The sequence below is a fragment of the Phyllostomus discolor genome, chromosome 1, assembly GCF_004126475.2.
Source record: "Phyllostomus discolor isolate MPI-MPIP mPhyDis1 chromosome 1, mPhyDis1.pri.v3, whole genome shotgun sequence".
In the NCBI taxonomy this organism is placed as follows: domain Eukaryota; kingdom Metazoa; phylum Chordata; class Mammalia; order Chiroptera; family Phyllostomidae; genus Phyllostomus; species Phyllostomus discolor.
Genome location: NC_040903.2, coordinates 31477387 through 31495121, shown reverse-complemented (window position 1 = coordinate 31495121; position 17735 = coordinate 31477387). Strand labels below are relative to the sequence as shown.

At 45.7% G+C, this 17735-nt stretch overlaps 1 protein-coding gene across 3 annotated transcripts in view; it reads left to right on the top strand.

Annotated features, from left to right (window-relative positions):
* LNX1 (ligand of numb-protein X 1) overlaps positions 1-17735 on the top strand; it is a 106177-nt gene that overhangs the window by 78270 nt on the left and 10172 nt on the right. For 2 of the 3 annotated variants that reach the window (XM_028507918.2, XM_028507917.2), the window contains 2 exons: positions 1419-1790; positions 13760-13894. In XM_028507918.2, coding sequence (XP_028363719.1) covers positions 1419-1790; positions 13760-13894 — 507 coding nt within the window. The remainder of the gene's footprint in view (positions 1-1418; positions 1791-13759; positions 13895-17735) is intronic. The other variant, XM_036020537.1, reaches the window with a different exon arrangement.

The following is a 17735-nucleotide window of genomic DNA, read 5'->3' as shown; positions in this document are numbered from 1 at the left end:
ACAAGGCCGGGCCCATCAACCCCAGGGGACGGTCCGCGGTGCAACTGACGACACTCCACTTGGCATCCTCCCAGTTCTAGTGGAAACTGCGCTGCCTGGGAGGGTTGCGTAACAAAACGGTTTGATTCTTATGGCTTTCCACTGGCGCGCGCAGGCAAAAGGGCTGCCAGGACCATTTAGCAGATGGCCCTGATCTTCTCTTGGCCTGGACGTGATGGGGGAAACCAGGCACAGGATAAGGTGACCCAGCAGAGTCAGGTCTCAAAAGTCGCCCGTGCTTGGACAAACATGGTGAGCCTTGTCCCTGCAGGAGGGGGCTGCCCCCCATCCCCAGAGACACAGCAGAGAACCTACGATCGTGTGCTGCAAGAGCGCCTTTTAGAATCTCGCTGCAAAGCTCCTCTAACAATTGGCTGCGAGTATGAGAAATGTTACCAAACCATAGGAATTCAAGAAGGTTGTTCCTCTTCTGTGAGGCCTCCCTGCACAAGCAAAGAGCGCAGGGCTGCTGTGTGACTGTTTTCTTCCGGAGCAGTGACTACCACTAGTGGCCGTCGCCTTTGGGTCCTGCCTGCTTGGCCATGCTAATTAAAACCAGAAGGCCCCATGCGGCATCGTTCTGCAAATCTTTAATGAGGCACAAATGAGAGGGCTGAGCTTGAGGACATTGAAGTAGCATCATAAAGTGATCCGGCCTTTCAATAAAAGAGCCTAGAAACTTCTATTTACATCAGTTTGTTTGAAACTGCAGAGATTTTTTTTTCTTTTGTTGAAAACAAGGGCAAAAAACCTAGGGATCCTGACTCTCTCCCCCCTCCCTCTCTCTGTTCTCTGTCTGTCTGTCTGTCTCTCTCTCTCACACACACAAATGCGCTCCATCACTCACATTCACGAACTTGCCACTGAACACATGCACACTCACATGCACATTCTCTCTCACATGCATGCACACACACAGTAGGGGGGCCTGGAAGTGCCAGTGTGCGTGACCCAGAGAGAAAGATTCATTTGGAAGCTTTGGGAAAGAAAATGTCACGTCAGTTTAAACTGAACGGCAGTTTCCTGTTACCATTTGAGCTCAATGGAAAATTTTCTCCTCTTTTGCCTTGTTCTGCTTTTGACTCCCTTTTCTCCCTGTACCCCAATAAAAGACTAAGTTTGGTGAGAGAAATGAGAGCTAGCTGAGGTTGCATGAGTAAACGTGCAGAGCTGTGTGAGGACCAGGAGGACCTTGAAAGGGGGATCCAGATAGCATGCGTGGCAGGGTGGGAAGTCATACTGGGAGGTGGGGATATTTGGACACGGGATAAGCTGATAGAACAGAGCAGCTTTGTGGAATGGCCCTGGTGATTCTGTGGCCCTGGGCCTCCTGGGAAGGGCATGGCAGGTGGAGCTGACACTGGGTCCCTACCCCCCAGGTCAACGGCATGGACATCAGCAACGTACGTCACAACTACGCCCTGCGCCTCCTGCGGCAGCCCTGCCGGGTGCTGTGGCTGACTGTGCTGCGCGAGCAGAAGTTCCGAAGCAGGAACAACGGGCAGGCGCTGGACACCTGTGGGCCCCGGGATGACAGTTTCCACGTGATTCTCAACAAAAGCAGCCCTGAGGAGCAGCTTGGCATAAAACTGGTGCGCAAGGTGGATGAACCTGGGGTATTCATTTTCAACGTGTTGGATGGTGGTGTGGCGGACCGACACGGTCAGCTGGAGGAGAACGATCGTGTGTTAGCCATCAACGGACATGACCTTAGATACGGCAGCCCAGAAAGTGCAGCTCATCTGATCCAGGTGGGTCACAGGTCCTTCCTAGATCCTGGTCAGAAACCCCCAGTGTGAGCAGGAATGGCCTTCCCCCTGGCCACCTGCCCTGTAACTGCCCATGTGACCTACGGTGCCTCCCATTTGAGGGGTCAAGATCCAAGGCCAGGTAAGAATGTTAATCGAGCAAATGATGTGTCTTGGGGTCTTGGAGTCTTGGATAGTCCTTAGGTTTTGCCAGCCATCCAGCGTGATACAAGTTAAGATATCTCAAGGTCATCAGGGTTATGTCATCCCTGTACCCAGTATATTGGTTGCAGATCCATGGGTTGGTCACTCAGATACGTGCTGGACACATTCCAGTCATCCCACTGTACTAACAGTCCTAAGAAGCTGTGCCACACACCCTCCAGTGATTCTGTGGCTGGAGACCGGAATAGGATGGGCTAAGGCTACACCCTGTCTCTGTGGCTACACCCAAACCCCCAGAAAGCCCACAGAAACTCAAGTATGAACTTAGGAGGAAGTACTCTAATAAGAGAGATACGTAAATTATTGATCATTCAGGCAAATAGAGTTCCCAGTAGCAAGACATTGGTTCAAACTAATTTGATTTCCAACCAGTGTGATGTCATCAAGCCCCAGCATGCATCTTGTTGACATTGGCTGAGTAATGATGAGGTTTTCAAATGTTCACTGAGCTGCCGGCTTTATTCTCGGAGGAACAGGCTTTGTTCTGGGTTTTTGCACCCTAACCCTTTCATTCACTTCAGTTAGTCAGTATGTATTAAGTTTCTGCTGCTTGACTAGCCCTGCGCAAGGTGCAGAGAACAGAGAGATGGTGACTCTTAGGCTGTTCTTCCAAAGGAGCCCACAGTCTCATAGGGGAGCTGGGCTTTTTCCGAATGACTGCTTCATGGTGTGATAGTCCTGTAGTGGAGACGTGAAGCACTGTGCTGGTACAGGTGAAGGCGAGATTTTTGTTCAGATGGGCCTAGGGATTCTGCAGAGTAAGATCTTCAACTGGGCCTTTGAGGAATCAGAAGTTCTCTAGGTGGAGGAAGCAGGGAGGGTCATTCAAAGGAGATACAACACAAAAAAACATTTCAGTAAAAGTCCATTAGAGAAGTGGTTAGTGCCTGGAGCATGGTGTCTTAAGTAGTATTTGCAGTTACCCGGCCAGGCAGCTTCCACTTAGTGACCCAAGTGGCTTGGGAACAAAGGGGGAGTCAGCATCGGTAGTCGGCTGAGCCTGGTTCCAGGTTCCAAGGAGGGCAGCAGTCAGGACACAACACAGAGCTTGCTCCCAAGGACGTGGTTATCCCAGTTCCACTAAGTCTCCCTACCCTCAGGTTCTAGCCGAGGAGTGCTTCCAGGGGTTGGCAACGCTTTTCAGTATTCTCCCTCTTCTTTAAAGAATCAAACAGGGATGATACTGTCATTTTAAATGTGGACAGCCTGATGCAGGGGACAGGAGGACTTCCCCTGCTTGCTCCATCCACCAGAACCAGAAGGACATGTTGTGCCTTTGCCCCTGAACTGTGGCTCTTGGTGGTCTCCCAATTCCAAGGTGATTCTCAGCCCGCTGGATCTTCCCAACAGGGGGTGTGAGTGTTGCAGGTAGAGAACAAAAGCAGTTATAAGGGGTGTTTCCCTTCTGGAGTTCATGTTATCTATTTCCAAGTTCATATGCGCAGCCCCAAATTCCCCTCTGAATGCCACACTTCATAGCCAGCTGCCACATGGATGTCTAAACAGCATCTCAAATGTAATGTCCAAACCTGCACCCTTGGCTTCCTTCCACTTCGCCCCTTGTCACTCCTGCTCTGCCCTCGGTCTTGCCCAGTCTCTACAAACAGCACCACCATTTACCCAGTTACTTAGGCCAAAAAGAACCTTCGCTCTTTTTAGCATCCCCTCCCATAGTCCATTTCTCACCATCTCCATGGCTTCTGTTAGCCCAGCCGCCATCAGCCCTGGTCTGGGCCACCCTGGAGCCTCTTAACTGGTCTCCCTGCTTGCACACTCAGTCCTTGGCCTCTGGTCTTCATGCAGCAATTAGAACGACCACTTTATAAACTCAGTGCCAAGATGTCCCTGTGTTGTGCTCAGCGCTCCGATGCTTCCCAAGACACTTAGATTACAGATTCCGAAACCTAGTGCGGACCTGCAGAGCCATACGTCATCTGGCCTCTGGTTATGTCTCCACCTTCAGTCCCTAAGCACAGGGGCGAATTCCTAACATTCTCCCCTTGCCTTACCCAGCTCAGTCACATGGCCTTCTTGCTACTCCTCGGACATTTCAAGAGCTTCTTCACCTCAGGGATGATGTTCTCGCTGCCCCTCTCACTGGTAGACTCTTTCCAACTACCCGTGTAACTCACTCCCACTCTTCATCCAGGGCTGTTCTCAAACGTCACCTCTCACAGTCCCACTGACAGTGGCATCTGCTACTCCCAGTTCTATGTCCTCTAATCTGCTTTATTTTGTTTGTCTATCAACTAATTATTATTACCTGCCAATTTCGTTGAGTACAGTAGCGTGCGACATATCACTCTACTGAGTAATCAGAGAGATGTCTGGCAATAATAGACAACACATATGTGCTGAGTGAAGAAACTGAGGCAAATTATAAAACATATAAATGTAGATAAAACATAACTTACATATTCCATCTCATAGGAAATCTTTGTCAAACCGTTTACCAAAGAACAAGCATGAACTCTGTTTTTACATAGTGTTTTCCCTCAAGGTAGCGTCTCTATTTTTGTCCACTGGGATGTGTTCTGTTATCCTTGGCTGAGCGCCTCCTGTGTGCCGTGCGGTGGGGGGTACAATGAGGAACAAGACCGACCCGGGTCCTGGCCTCGGAGAGCTTGGAATACCTTCTGGTCTCTGACCTCAAAGGCAGCTGCGCCAGCCTTTGGCAGATGGCCCCTGCCTGTGTGTGCTAATCCTGGGGGAGACAGAGCATAGGCAATGTTTATGAAAACACCAGCCCACGAAAAAGGAAGTATTCTTGTTGTCTTTCTTCATGAAGAAACTGCAATCTAAGCATGATTTTTTTTTCTTTAAAAATTAGACTTATAGGCATTATCTTGTGTGTTGCACTTGTTAACGCCCCCTGCAGGTCAATGAGTGCAACTTGCATCCGTTCTAGAGATTGCCTGCCAACTAACTATACTATACGTAGCAAGAGGCAAACAAAAACTCTCTTACTCATTTGGAATGATTTGGCATTCTACATGATTCCGTATGGCATGTTACTTTTGTATGTTAGTAACAGAAGAGGAAAACACATTTTTTCCCTGAGAAAGTTAATTTATGAAATCTTGCCCAATAGTGGGACTTCCTAAAAGATTCTTCTGCTTGCTAAACAAAGCCAACATGCTTTATAAGCAGGGAAGGAGGCATTTCTTAAAAACTGGGCAAAGCTAGTTGGAAAAGAAATAGGAAAAAATAGAGTGCTGGGAAAACCCAGTTAAGCAATCTCAAGGATGGGTTTTATTTACGTGATACTTGTAGCACACACCAGGCTCGGGGCATTCAACTAAACGTGCTTCAAAGGTTAAAACTCCAGTTTTCAACCAGCCCTTGGCTGCACTGCCCGTACCTACCCCATGAATCATACCGGCCTTAGAAAGAAACTCCCAGCCCACATGTCCTTTGGTCGTGTTTTCTCCCGCAGTACCACACACTCTGCCTCTCTCGACATTATTTCAGGGAAAAGTTATTACAGAGAAGCCACAACTGTTTTAAACCTGACCAACTTTACATGTGTGGAGTCCTAACCTCAGCTTACTCAGCAGCAGCCTGGGTGCCAGAGCCCAGAATTAGACAGGAGCTCCAACTGCAGGGCAGCTGACTTATTTAGAACTTAGTACAGCTTTATTTTTCTCCATGTCAGTTTAAGCTTTTTGAGCACCATGGCTAGAATAGCTGTACGGAAGAGATAGCTTTGTGGAACAGTCTGGTGTCCCACCTGAAATGGGACAACAAAGAAATACGGCCCAGAGATTTGAAACCCTGGAGACCAACAAACAACTACACATCTAAAACCTTGGCGACTCAGCATGCATGGATGCAAGAATCAGCGGGGAATGGTGGCCTCTGAGACCTATAGCTATTCTGAGATGTTCGCATCTGTTTGTAATGCTGGATCAGTGAGTTCATATTTATTTAGGAGGTCAAATATATACATTTAATAAATGAAGAAAGTAACTATGGATTTCATATTTGAATACCCTCCTTGTGCCTTTTTCCCCTAGGCAACTTCTAGGTTTCCTGCAGAAGAAAAAAAAAATCCAAAGCCGGTGGTAGAGGTGGCAGTAAGATGGCTTTTCATTAGTACTGACAGACGTGTGATTTTTTCCCCTTTTGCATGAATGAATATTTAAATGAAAAGTCATTTCTTCGCAGAAGAACTGACAGCCAAACTCTTCAAATTTTTAAGCAGAATGTGATTGGCACTCAGTCAGAAAGCAAATAATGGACGACTCATGTCACCCACTTTCATTCTAAACACGTGACTCTGGCTCCTGAGTTCCACTGCGTAACTGGGAAAAAGGCAACATTTTTGTCCCCTGTAACCAGAAAGAATTGCCAGGGCAATGAGACATGATTGACCTGGTGCTTTTTATAGATCTGCACAGCTAGTATAGGATAAGATCAAATCCCTATTGAAACAGTTTTTTAACATGGTGGTGTAATAAGTTAAGTGCTCATAGAATAACACAGAGATTTAAAAAAACATTCTTCTGAATCGAGTTCTTACGTTCCAGATGCAAGTTTCCTGCATTCATGGTAAAGCCGTGCAGCTTAGAATTTTAGGGGTAGATATTATCACAGTTACACATTGCAAATGTTAGGGAGTCTTGGAACTTCACTACCTTTCTCTAACCTGCGTGTCATCCACACGCATGATTTTCTTATCATGGAAGAGCATTGATCACGAGAATAACTTCTAGATACCATGAAAGAAGAGTTGTTTGAGGCAGACTGAAGAGTTGGGTTGTTCTGCTGACTCAGTGATCAGCAGACTCAGGGACTCAAGAACTAAATTCTAATCTTGACCTTGTCACTGGCATCTGCATGACCCTGCATATGGCATACCATCATCATCAATTTCTCAGTCCCTAAAAGATATGTGATTTTTCAAATGCAAGGATGAACGTGGAGCTAGAATACAGTGGGGGAAGTTGCTATGTCAAATCTCTGGTTCTACCCCAGACAAATCCTAAGGTTTCTATTCACCTCTTTTCCTCAGGACCTCCTTAATTTCCTTTTTCCTTGGCCAGGCTACTTGCTCTTAGCTCAGTAGAGTAGCTGCTGCCTCTCCAGCAGAAGATACTCAGAAAGTCTTTTTAAAATGTGCCAGGGACTGTGCTAGATGCAAACATTTCAATGGCGGACACATTGACACACACCAGGTTTGCTTTCACGGAGCTCGTTTTATAGGGGATATCAGCTTATGGTGCACCCTTAGCTCATTCTGCACTTACGTTTCTGGCACCCCCGGGGTTTTGCTCAGTGACAGGCACCTTTGTTTCTCCGAAGTTCTCTTGCTCACTGGAAGGAGGGTTAGGGCGAGGACTTCATTTCTCCAGCTCATCGTGTAGTTCATTGCCACGTCAGCAGGAATAGCTGACAACTGTGGTATTTTCAGCCAATAACCCTGTTCTGATGCCTCCTGCCATCTGCATTGCTATGGGGGTCTGTGTGCCGTATGCGACCTCAGAGCTGGGCCGCAGTGCTGCCGTGTGGCCCACACAGGGGCGCGGGGGCCCTCACTGTCACCTTTCACTTGATCGGCAATGATGAAGGCAGAGATCTCTGGAGGTCTTGGCTTCAAGGAACACAGAGACCACCCCCAGTGCAGGTGTGAAATGGCAAAATGGGAACTCCATCAGTGAGGCCCTGGGTGCAGCTGGTCCACCGGCAAAAAAGCCCCTACTCTGTGCTGGCCAGACTAGAACTCATTTTCTGGGTCCAATTCTGTTGTGTGGGCATGCACGTACACAACACACACATACACAAGGTTTTTAGAGTGAGTCCAGGGTGCACCACGTTTTTGAGATGACTTGAAACTATGTTAAATACTGAAGAAATAGGAATATTTGACCTGGAAAGGAAAAGAGCTAAGGGAGGGCAATGAGAGCTATCTTCGGATAGGGTCGTCACGTGGAAATTGGTTTTGGGTTTCCCTAGAGGACATGGCTAGACCCAATGGGCAAGCAAGAAAATGGCAGATTTCAGCTCCACCTGAGGACAGACTTTCTAATTAGTGCTCTCTAAACATGGCCCAGACCGCTGTGGGACACAGTGAGGCCCCGGAGCATGGACTGGGGACAGCGTGGTGGGGATCTGCAGGGGAACTGAAGCGTGGGCTGCAGAGGTGATGCTGATTAGATGATGCCTGCCATCTCTTCTGTGTCTGTGGCTTTCTGACTTCGAGGAACTGATCCTCCATAGTTCCTGAGGCCTTGTGAGCACAGATGGGCTGCTGAGAAGGGTGCTTGAGCAGGCAGTGGAAGGGACGCTGACTGGGGCAAGCCCAGGCAGCGTAGGAAAACCATTCTTACATGTGTATGTTGAAATCAGCTAAAGCTCGCTCTGGGAGCCTTGGAAAAGAAACCAGAGGGGTATGCAGATGCAGAATGAGTTTGTTTTTTTTTTTTTTTTAAGAAATAGTCATTAAAACCTCTGATGTTAATGGATGAAATGTTAAGTAGAGACAAACTCTGTAAACAGCTTATAGTATTATAAACCCAGCTATACCTCTCACTGTAACAGGAGAGCCACCCCATCCAGCACGGGTCTCCTGTGGGCCTGTCCGGTGTTGTAAGGGACACTGTGTGTGGTTCCTCTGCTCTGAGCAGCATGAGCTCCAGGCCCAAAAGTCAGTTTGGATTTTCCTCTTCCAGGTGTTTCTATAGAGAAAACCCTGGGGCACTGGGGGTTGATGGGGGAGAGGTGAATGTGGTGACTCTTAACTTGAAACTATATTATAAATCTAACACACAAAAAAACAGCGAGTGAACTCATGTACATTGGGTACAATTGGCCCAACATTTATTTAATCATATGCATATATATATTTTTTAAAGCAGCAAATGCTATAAACCATTTGGTTTAGCTCCAATCTCTACAAGGCTAGGGGAGAAATGTACACCTTGAAGTACAGGTACTCTGTCCACGCTTGCTCTGCCTTTATCCACGGCTGGCCCTCTCAGCCACCTCCTGGCCCCGTGCCCTACCAGGGTGGTGGAAAGACCCTCCTGTTCAATAGTTGGCTCTGCAGGACTCCTGTCCGGGTTCCTTGTGCAGGAGCATCTCTGAGTTTCATCGTTCTGTTCTGTGAAGTTCCCGGTCCATGCTGCATCCTGAAATATGAGCAGTCCTTGTCAGCCACAGTGAATTTCGTAGGAAGAAGAGCCATTTCTGGGCTGAACGTGATGGAAAGATGCTCTCAGACTCCTCTTTCCAACTCTTAGAGATGGAATTGTATTATTTTACAACAGGCTGAGTATAAATGAGGCTCCCAGACTGTGTATGGCTCCCTCCTATGGCCTCTGCTTACTCCCATTAAATAGATAGTATTGTCAGTTTTTAGTCAGATCGCAAACACTTCAAGAAAAACAGCTGTTAAACAGAACAATTAAAAAAAAACACAAGTTTTTTCCATGAGAAATGCTACTCAGTTTTAACCCTCCAGCTTTCTCTGAATAGTAGGACTTTCTAATTTTTTTTACACAGAAGTAATCAGTTCTGCCTCTGGAAACTCTAGTGTGTGTTACTCATACCTTTTCCATGGTGCCTGCTTCTGACTGTCCCTGAAGTAGGACAAGCTCCATGCGGGCAGGGGCCATGTCCCCAAGGCTATTAGGGAAGTGCCTGGCCCAGGGCAGGCATGCATCTGCTCTGGGAACAGAATGGCTGCCAGCAAGCTAAGATCCACAGGGAGGCTGTGGATGCCATTAGAATCCCTTCCCTTTGACACATAGAAAGGAGACAGGGAGCCCTGGCCAATGTGGCTAGTGGGTTGGAGTGTCATCCTGTAAACCAAGGTCGTGGGTTCGATTCCCGTTCAGGGCAGATGTCTAGGGTGCGGGTTCAGTCCCTGGTCAGGGACTGAAAGTCAACGGATCAATGTTCTTCTCTCACATCAATGTTTCTCTTTCCTTCTCTCTCCACCCTTTCTATTCTCCCTGAAATCAATGAGCATGTCCTCGGGTGAGGAAAAAAAAAAGGAGAGAGGGAGTTTAATGCTTGGGCTCTTGGAAGAGAAAGGAGTATATGGTACAGCGACTTGGCCATGCAGCTTGTACCCACTGTGTCCCCAGTTTGCCTAGAGCAAAACAGGATGTTGAAGGGAGAGAGGAAAGAAAACTTCAAGTGGAAAGGATCTAGCCCTCGCCTTGGCTGCTACTGGAGCTAGCCCCCGTTGTTGAGCAGTCCCTTCGCGCACACGGCACCACCCCGAGAGCTGCAGGAGGAGAGCTGCCCGCTTCCCACCTGTAGCACGTTTGGCATTCGAACATTTATTTTTGGGCTGGCCAAAATGTCCATTTAGTTTTTAACATAAAAAACATTTTTCATTTTCACCAGTAACTTTATTTAATTTGGATACTTTGAGTATGCCGGCTATCTCTTGGATGGTGAAACGTTGATTATTCTCAATTAATGTCTCGATTTGATTGTTATCAACTTTGTCTACCTGACTGTGGAACACTGTCCAGTGAGAAATCTCCAGCACGAAACTCTACAAACCATTTTGACACGTTTGATCAGCCACAGCACCTTCCTCTCCACACACTGCACGAATCTTTTTTGCATTTCAGTTGCATTTTTACCTTTCTTGAAATAATAAAGCATAATACAGCAACAATGTGTATTTTCTTCCATCTTCAGTATTAAAATGCGTACATAAAAATTCACCAATTTTGATTAGTTATTTTTTAATGCACGTTGATATGACAGCTGTCACAATACAGCCTAACAGAATTGTTTTTGAATGAAGGTCAAGAAAGCTAAGCACTACCCGAGCCATCTTACGGAAAAGACCAAACAAACTTTTTGGCCAACCCATATGTGAGAGGTCTGCTGCACCTGCCTTCCTGGTGCACTCCCTCCTCCATCCCGTCCCTCGGCCGTCTCCCCTCACCTGCCTGCTCACACTCACTCCACATTCACACCCGATTCGCCTCCGTGGAAAGAAAAGATTGATACTAAGTGCTGCTTCTCTACACGGAATCCAGCTGTTCCCAAAAGTTGGAGCCAGGACAAACACATTAGCCCAAGTTCCACCTTCAACTTCAAAAGCTAGGAAAGAAAATGGATCAGATAGAGTCTCCCTGAAAGCAATTTTATAGAGTGGCTGGTGAGAGCCACGGACCCAGCTTTGCGGGGAATTTATTTCCACATAAATTGACACCAGGGTATTTATTGGAGTGCTCTTCCCGCCAACAACTTAATGCCGAAGTCAGCATTTGAAAACCCAGCGAGAAATTCGCGCTGGACACTGTGAATTAAATAGCTCTTGCAGGCTGTTCCTGACATTTTGGATTTTGCCTGGCGAGTTGATTTGACATGTAAGTCTCAGATTTTCTCAACTGTTCTGAGGTGGCCAGGTCACGTTCCTGGTCCAGAGCGAATGGGAGCCAGCGTGCTGGCCTAGAGACAGACCTGCTGCCCGGATCTGTCTCAACATCGGAGTTTCCCTGTAGATAAACCAGTCTGGGCTCGCCCATTGAAGTTTCCACTCGACCGTTTGCCACTTCTTATCTCTTAATAATTTTTGCTTCAGAAAATTTCCAGAGATAACCTCATTAAGATATGTCAGTCTTACAGCATAAAGGGGCAGTGATTACAAAATACTCTTCTAAGAATTGAATTTTGTTGGCTAATACCAGAGTTCTTCGTGTCAGCTTGCTTCATGATTGTTTCTGGGCTTGTTATTTTTGCTCTGTTATGACACAGGCTTCCTATATGAAGAAAAACAGCAGGGGACGTGAAATAGTCAAAGGAACAGAGAAAGGACAAGTGCCCGATGACTGGCTTTACGTGAAGGAACATGAGTGAAGGACTTGTTCTTTTATTTTTTTAAAGACTTTTTATATATTCATTAATTTTCAGAGAAAGGGAGGGAGAGAAAGCTCCCTACTGGAGACCTGGCCTGCAATCCAGGCACGTGCCCTGACTGAGAATCGAACAGGTGACCATTTGGTTTGCAGGCTGGCACTCAGTCCACGGAGCCACTCCAGCCAGGGCTTCATATTTCCTTTTGAGTCTTGTTTGGATCTTCTAAATTTAAAAAAGGTGAAAGATTTATATGATTTGAAGAGAAACCAGAGTATTAGATTTTCTAAATTTATGTGAAATGAATCAACTCAATGGGCCAACTGTCTACCGTGATGTTTACAATAGACATGCTTATGGTGCTTCAGCAGTTTTTTATGTTCATCTAGCCCTGACTGGTGTGGCTCAGTTGGTTGGAGAATCATCCTGTAAGCCGAAAGGTTACAAGTTCAATTCCTGAGCACATGCCTGGGTTGTGAGTTCGGTTCCCAGTTGGGGTGCATGCATGCACATGAGGCAATCAATTGATGTTTCTCTTACACATCAATATTTCTCTTCCTCTCTCCCTCCCTTCTGCTCACTAAAGTCAATAAGCATGTCTTCAGGAGAGGATAAAAGAAAGTTCACCTAATGTGCAACCACCTAATTGATGACCCGTAGGTTTTAAGGTTGGCCTGAAGGAGAAACGTTTATTAATATAAGGATGCAAAGTTGTGAAAGTTTGGGCTGATCAGTGCTGGCCAGCAGTGGGGATCTGATTTCATTGGTGGGTTCTTATGGCTTTAGGTCTCAAAAACAAGGTCCCAGTTCGGGAGAGTGGGAGGGCGTTATGTGGTGTGGGAAGATGCAGAGAGACCAGGAGCAAAAAGCTCATGGACAAGAGTGTGGACTTTCCAGGGCCTCCTTTCATGACCTGACCTTTTTGTGGTCCAGTGACCATTCCTGTGGCCGGAGAAGACTGGCAGGCTAAAGCCCAGCTCTGCTGTGGTTGTGAGTGGTCAGGGGATGGGATGAAGAGAGGAACCCCTGAAACTTACTCCTCTGTTCCTTGTCGGCAAATCTAGTGTTTTGGAGCGGCCCCTTCTGGTTAAATTTAACCACGCCGCAGCCACTGTTAGCTCTTACTAGAGTGATGGGGGAGCACAAGTGGCTACTTCACGGGGGCTGTCAGGGAGCCCTGCTTATGTAGGTTCCCCAGGTCCAAGGCCTAATCCAACTGCCCTGCAGATCTGGGGCTGCAGTACTCAGCAGCTCTGGAATGATGGCCTGTGCTCTCCGACACACACCAGGCTCCGCTGGGGCGGAAAGCCAGTTTGTAACTGACGGTGTGGAGTGGACCTTCCCAATAAGCAATGCATTTGCTATGTGGAGTGCTCCATCCAAGTATCAGTGTACATAGCAGAGGGGACTAGAAGTCAGAATTAATGGCAGCCACATGAAAAAGAAGGGATCCAGGCAAAGGCCTTTAATTGAGTTGTGTTAGAACCCAGGAAGTCACCCCTGTAGTCCTGAAGTGCCCATCTTCTCCAACCCCCAAGTATCTGAAACCGTCAGATGCAGAATTTCTCTCCCTGCAGTAGCCATTTGCTGCTACTAACTCTACTTCTTTTTCTTTACTGTTTATCCTTGGTCGTAGGCCTTGCGTCTGGGATTTCACTAGGCTGCTGCTTTACAGTGTGCGCCGCATTCTATCTGAAAAGTTTCTTTCAGGCTGTGTACCATAGAGCCATTTATTAAATAAAGGATAAAGGAAATGCCTCTCTTATCAAATTACAAAGTGGGCACCACCGTGAAAAATACTAGAAACCACTTTTTTCCCATAAAATACGTAAACCCCAACTCACACGTTGGTAAGCACACGTGGGTGCCGGGTGCTTTGGATGGGAGCCCAGAGTGGCTAACGCGTGTGTCTTATCGCCCAGGCCAGTGACCGGCGCATTCACCTCGTGGTGTCCCGCCAGGTCCGTCAGCAGAGCCCTGACATCTTTCAGGAAGCCGGCTGGAGCAGCAACGGCAGCCAGTCCCCAGGGCCCGAGGACAGGAGCCACACTCCCAAGGTGAGGCCCCGCCAGGGTACGCCCACTGCTTTTGCAGGGAACCATTTCTTGGGAAGGCTGCACTTCAACATTTCTACGTGTCGTCTGTGGGCTCTATCACTTACACACTGTGTGGCTTGTCTGGTAAAACAAAGAGCCCAGAGCCCCATCTTCAAGACCTGGTGGGGTAACACGTGTCTCCCATCTAAGCCGGAGAAAGGGCGGTGCGGGAGAGGCTGGAAACCTGATCTTGCAGACCTCATACGGGACCTTGTTTCCAGTCTAAGCCAAATAACTGTCATGTTTTTTTTTCCAAGTAATTTTCTTTAAGAACTGTTTTTCATTCACTTTGAAATGAAACAAGAGGTTTAGTTGGCTTCTGGATTTTGAAGTCCCCAGTCTGCCTGAAAATGAACAATTCCCCTGCTATTTTTAGTATGTTTGTTTTTGCAGAAGGACCCAGAAAAATAATATAAACACTTGAAGTTCATGTAATATTAGGGAGTGGTGGGGGTTGGGACAAACCAAAAAGCACATGTCCTATCTTATGGAATTCAAATCTAGGGAAAAAGTTTAGAACTGTGAATGAAAGCAGAATGTATCTGCAGGCAGAATGCATCCTTCGGGTAGGCAAACTGACATGAGATCACTCAGCCCAATTTCTACTTCTGTCGGTGGCCGATATTAAAGGCAGTGCCATAGCCTCTCTATTTGGGCGGGTGTCTAAGCAACACAAACCTTGTTTAGACCAAACCGAGTCCGAGTCCCACAGGCAGCCTTGGCTTGGCATCCTATTGTGATGGCAATGAGTTTCCAGCCAATGTTTCTTCTGGGATCTGGTTTCATTAAATCACTTGTAACTTAAAAAATAAAAAGTCTTACAGATAGCCCATTCCTCTTGCATCAAATTAGGGAATGCCTACATACCACATCAGGCTATGTTTCAGTTTGGAACAGCTCACAAGTTTGAATTTTTGAACAATGTATATAGAAACAATCCTCAGATTTTGATTTTGGGACTTCTCTGCGTTGTAGGCTGTTAATTACGCAGCCTACAAGGCTACGCCCTCTCCCCATTTCACCAGCCATCCGGCCAACCAGCCATGCCCCATAAATCTATAAATCCCAGGTTTATTTACCGTAAATAAGCAATCTCAGTAGACCAAGCACCCCCTGCTAAACCATTTTATGGATAAGAACTCCAGGGTGTCTTTTCACTAGTAAACACTACTAGCTTGTTTAAATTAAGCTACTGCTATTTATTCATAGAGAACTAGTTGATTCTCTTAAAGTTTTATTCTGGTTAACTAATTGTAGGGAAATTAACTAGACTCTATTCTAGCTCATTAAATCACTAAAATGAAGCTTCCACCAGCACTGTGGTTGTAATAATTCCTCCCACCAAATCATAATGAATCGTGGAAAGAGCCCGCGGATGAGCTGATCAAATTTTTGCTGAGGTCCCAATTTTCCTCTTTACATCTATATTTCACTGATCAGACTTTTTAAAATGTTGAGTCTTGGTTTGTCTGCCCTGACCTACTTAAGTGGAAAACAATATTCCTCCCTTTTCCTAAAGGTGCACCTGGCCAATCTGTACATTATTCAAGCAATGTTTATTTACAACAAAATAATGAAAGCTTCATGAATTCCTATTAACTGGAGTGGCAGGAGAGAAGCCAGTGTAATTTCTGGAATAGTTCATAATACATGTAGCTTTGCTCCTCTCAAATGAATTTTGTGACACATTTTCTTTTAACCAAAGTATTCTTGGGTAAAAGTCCAATCTTCCGTTTGGTGACATTTCATTTAGCCACAGGTTTACTGGACATGGGCATTCTTAATCTGTGTCATAGATTACCTTATTACAAATCTCACTGGCTAAATACTATGAGAAACCCAAATAACAATAAAAGATGTTCAAAGCTACCACAAAGAAAGACAAATTATTGGAATCTTTGTTTTCACCTGGGAAAATATTATTATATTGATAAAACCCAGTACTGGAAGAATTCTGAGAAATCAGCATTTTCCACAACATATTAGTAAAATTATACATGATATCACAATTTTGAAGGTTATTCATGAATATTTATTGCCCAGATGCTTTGATTTAGCCATTGTCATTCTAGGACATTAGCCTAAGAAAATAGTTACACATGTGCAAGATACGTGTGCATAAAGATGTTCACAGTGTCCTGTTTAATTTCTCAGAAGACGGCAAACCACCTGTCCTCAGTGGGGATATAACATCCACAGCTGTTCAAGGATGATAGTGTGTGTGAGATGTATTTGTCTTCTAGAATATTCCATATTGTGCTTCAGACATCACCTTGGGAGACTGAGCAGCTACCCCTACAACACCCGTGCCCCACACGTGGAAAGAATGAAATGAAGCTCTTCTCTGTGAGCCTCAGGAGTAAATGCTTCACCAATATTCCCAGGAATGAGCTGAAGCAACAGGGTAGCCAGCAGGAGTCTCTGGGTTTATAAGAACTCTTGCCAAGCTGGGGGCACTTCAGAACTGCCTGCATCTCCAAGTGGGGCCCTTTTGAGAGATGTTTGTGATTAAGGGAAGGGACATCCTGCATCTAATCGCTTTTCAGAAGGGAAAGGTCATGTGCCGAGAATGGATCTTGAGAGCCCTTCTAAGTTTACTCCTTGGTCTCAGCTGGAGCGCTAGGACTATTACTTGTCTTAGTTTGAAACTCTTCTCTGAAGAAAGTCCCATTTCAATTTTATAACCTGCATCTGATAACCATTATCTTCCAGGTTCTGGGGTTTATATAAACACAGTCCAGACCTTACAAGTAACATATAGCTGTAACATATATCTTGCCATAATTATTCATAATTCTGATTTATTCTATTACTACCAAAAACAGTTTGTGGCAATTTGCAGTGTATCCATCCATTTATTCAACAAACATGTACTTACCGTCTTCAATGCGCTAAATGCCGGGTGCACAGTCATGGGCCGTTACTCTATACAAGGCCATTAAAACAGACACGGGTAACTTAAAAACATCGGAAATCGAGATAATAAGCATAAAGGCTATGCAAAAGCCTAGGCTTATCTTGCTTCATAATGAAGCATTTAAAATTAACCCTGTGCATGTGAGTAACAGTTCTGTAAGATGTCAGCCACCAGACTTATAAAAGCTTCCCATTAATCTGATCTGTTCAATAGATAATATACATACGGGGTCCAAACGGATGGGATGTGTTAAGTCCCACCTGCCCAGATCTGTGCATTTCCACCTACCCGCAACGAAACCACTTTTCCTTCTAGTTTCTTGATGGAAATGCAAATAGTAATACAAATTCTCATTCTCCCCTCAGATGAGTTTTTAGTTTTTTTCTATGTAATCTACTGTTTTTCTTTGAGTTTATAATTGACTGCTTATATAAATTAAAGTGACTACTTTATAAATTGAGTTTATAAATTGACTATTTACATAACTTAAGTTAAAATATGGTTACTTTTTTTAAACTTAGGAAAATTTCTGATATTCATGAACGACAAAAGAGTTTTATGAAATGTTGACTCACTACTATCAGGAATGAATGAATCACTTGAAAAATGGGATGCTGTTTCACTTCGTATGCTTGATATTCCCCCAGTGGTCTCCAACCTGTTCCCCCTTCCATGTTACTGGTCCTGTGTGCAATGTAAACATCCTCCGAATCACCCTATAGAATTCGGGATGGCGCTCTGCTGGGGGGGGGGGGGGGGCAAAGCAAGGGTTCTCTGTGTGTGCCCCTCTGTGAGACCAAGCACCACCATCATACATTGTACACACACAATTTTGGTAGTTTTTGTATGTAGGAAATACAAACTCATGTTTTTCTGTCTGTGCCT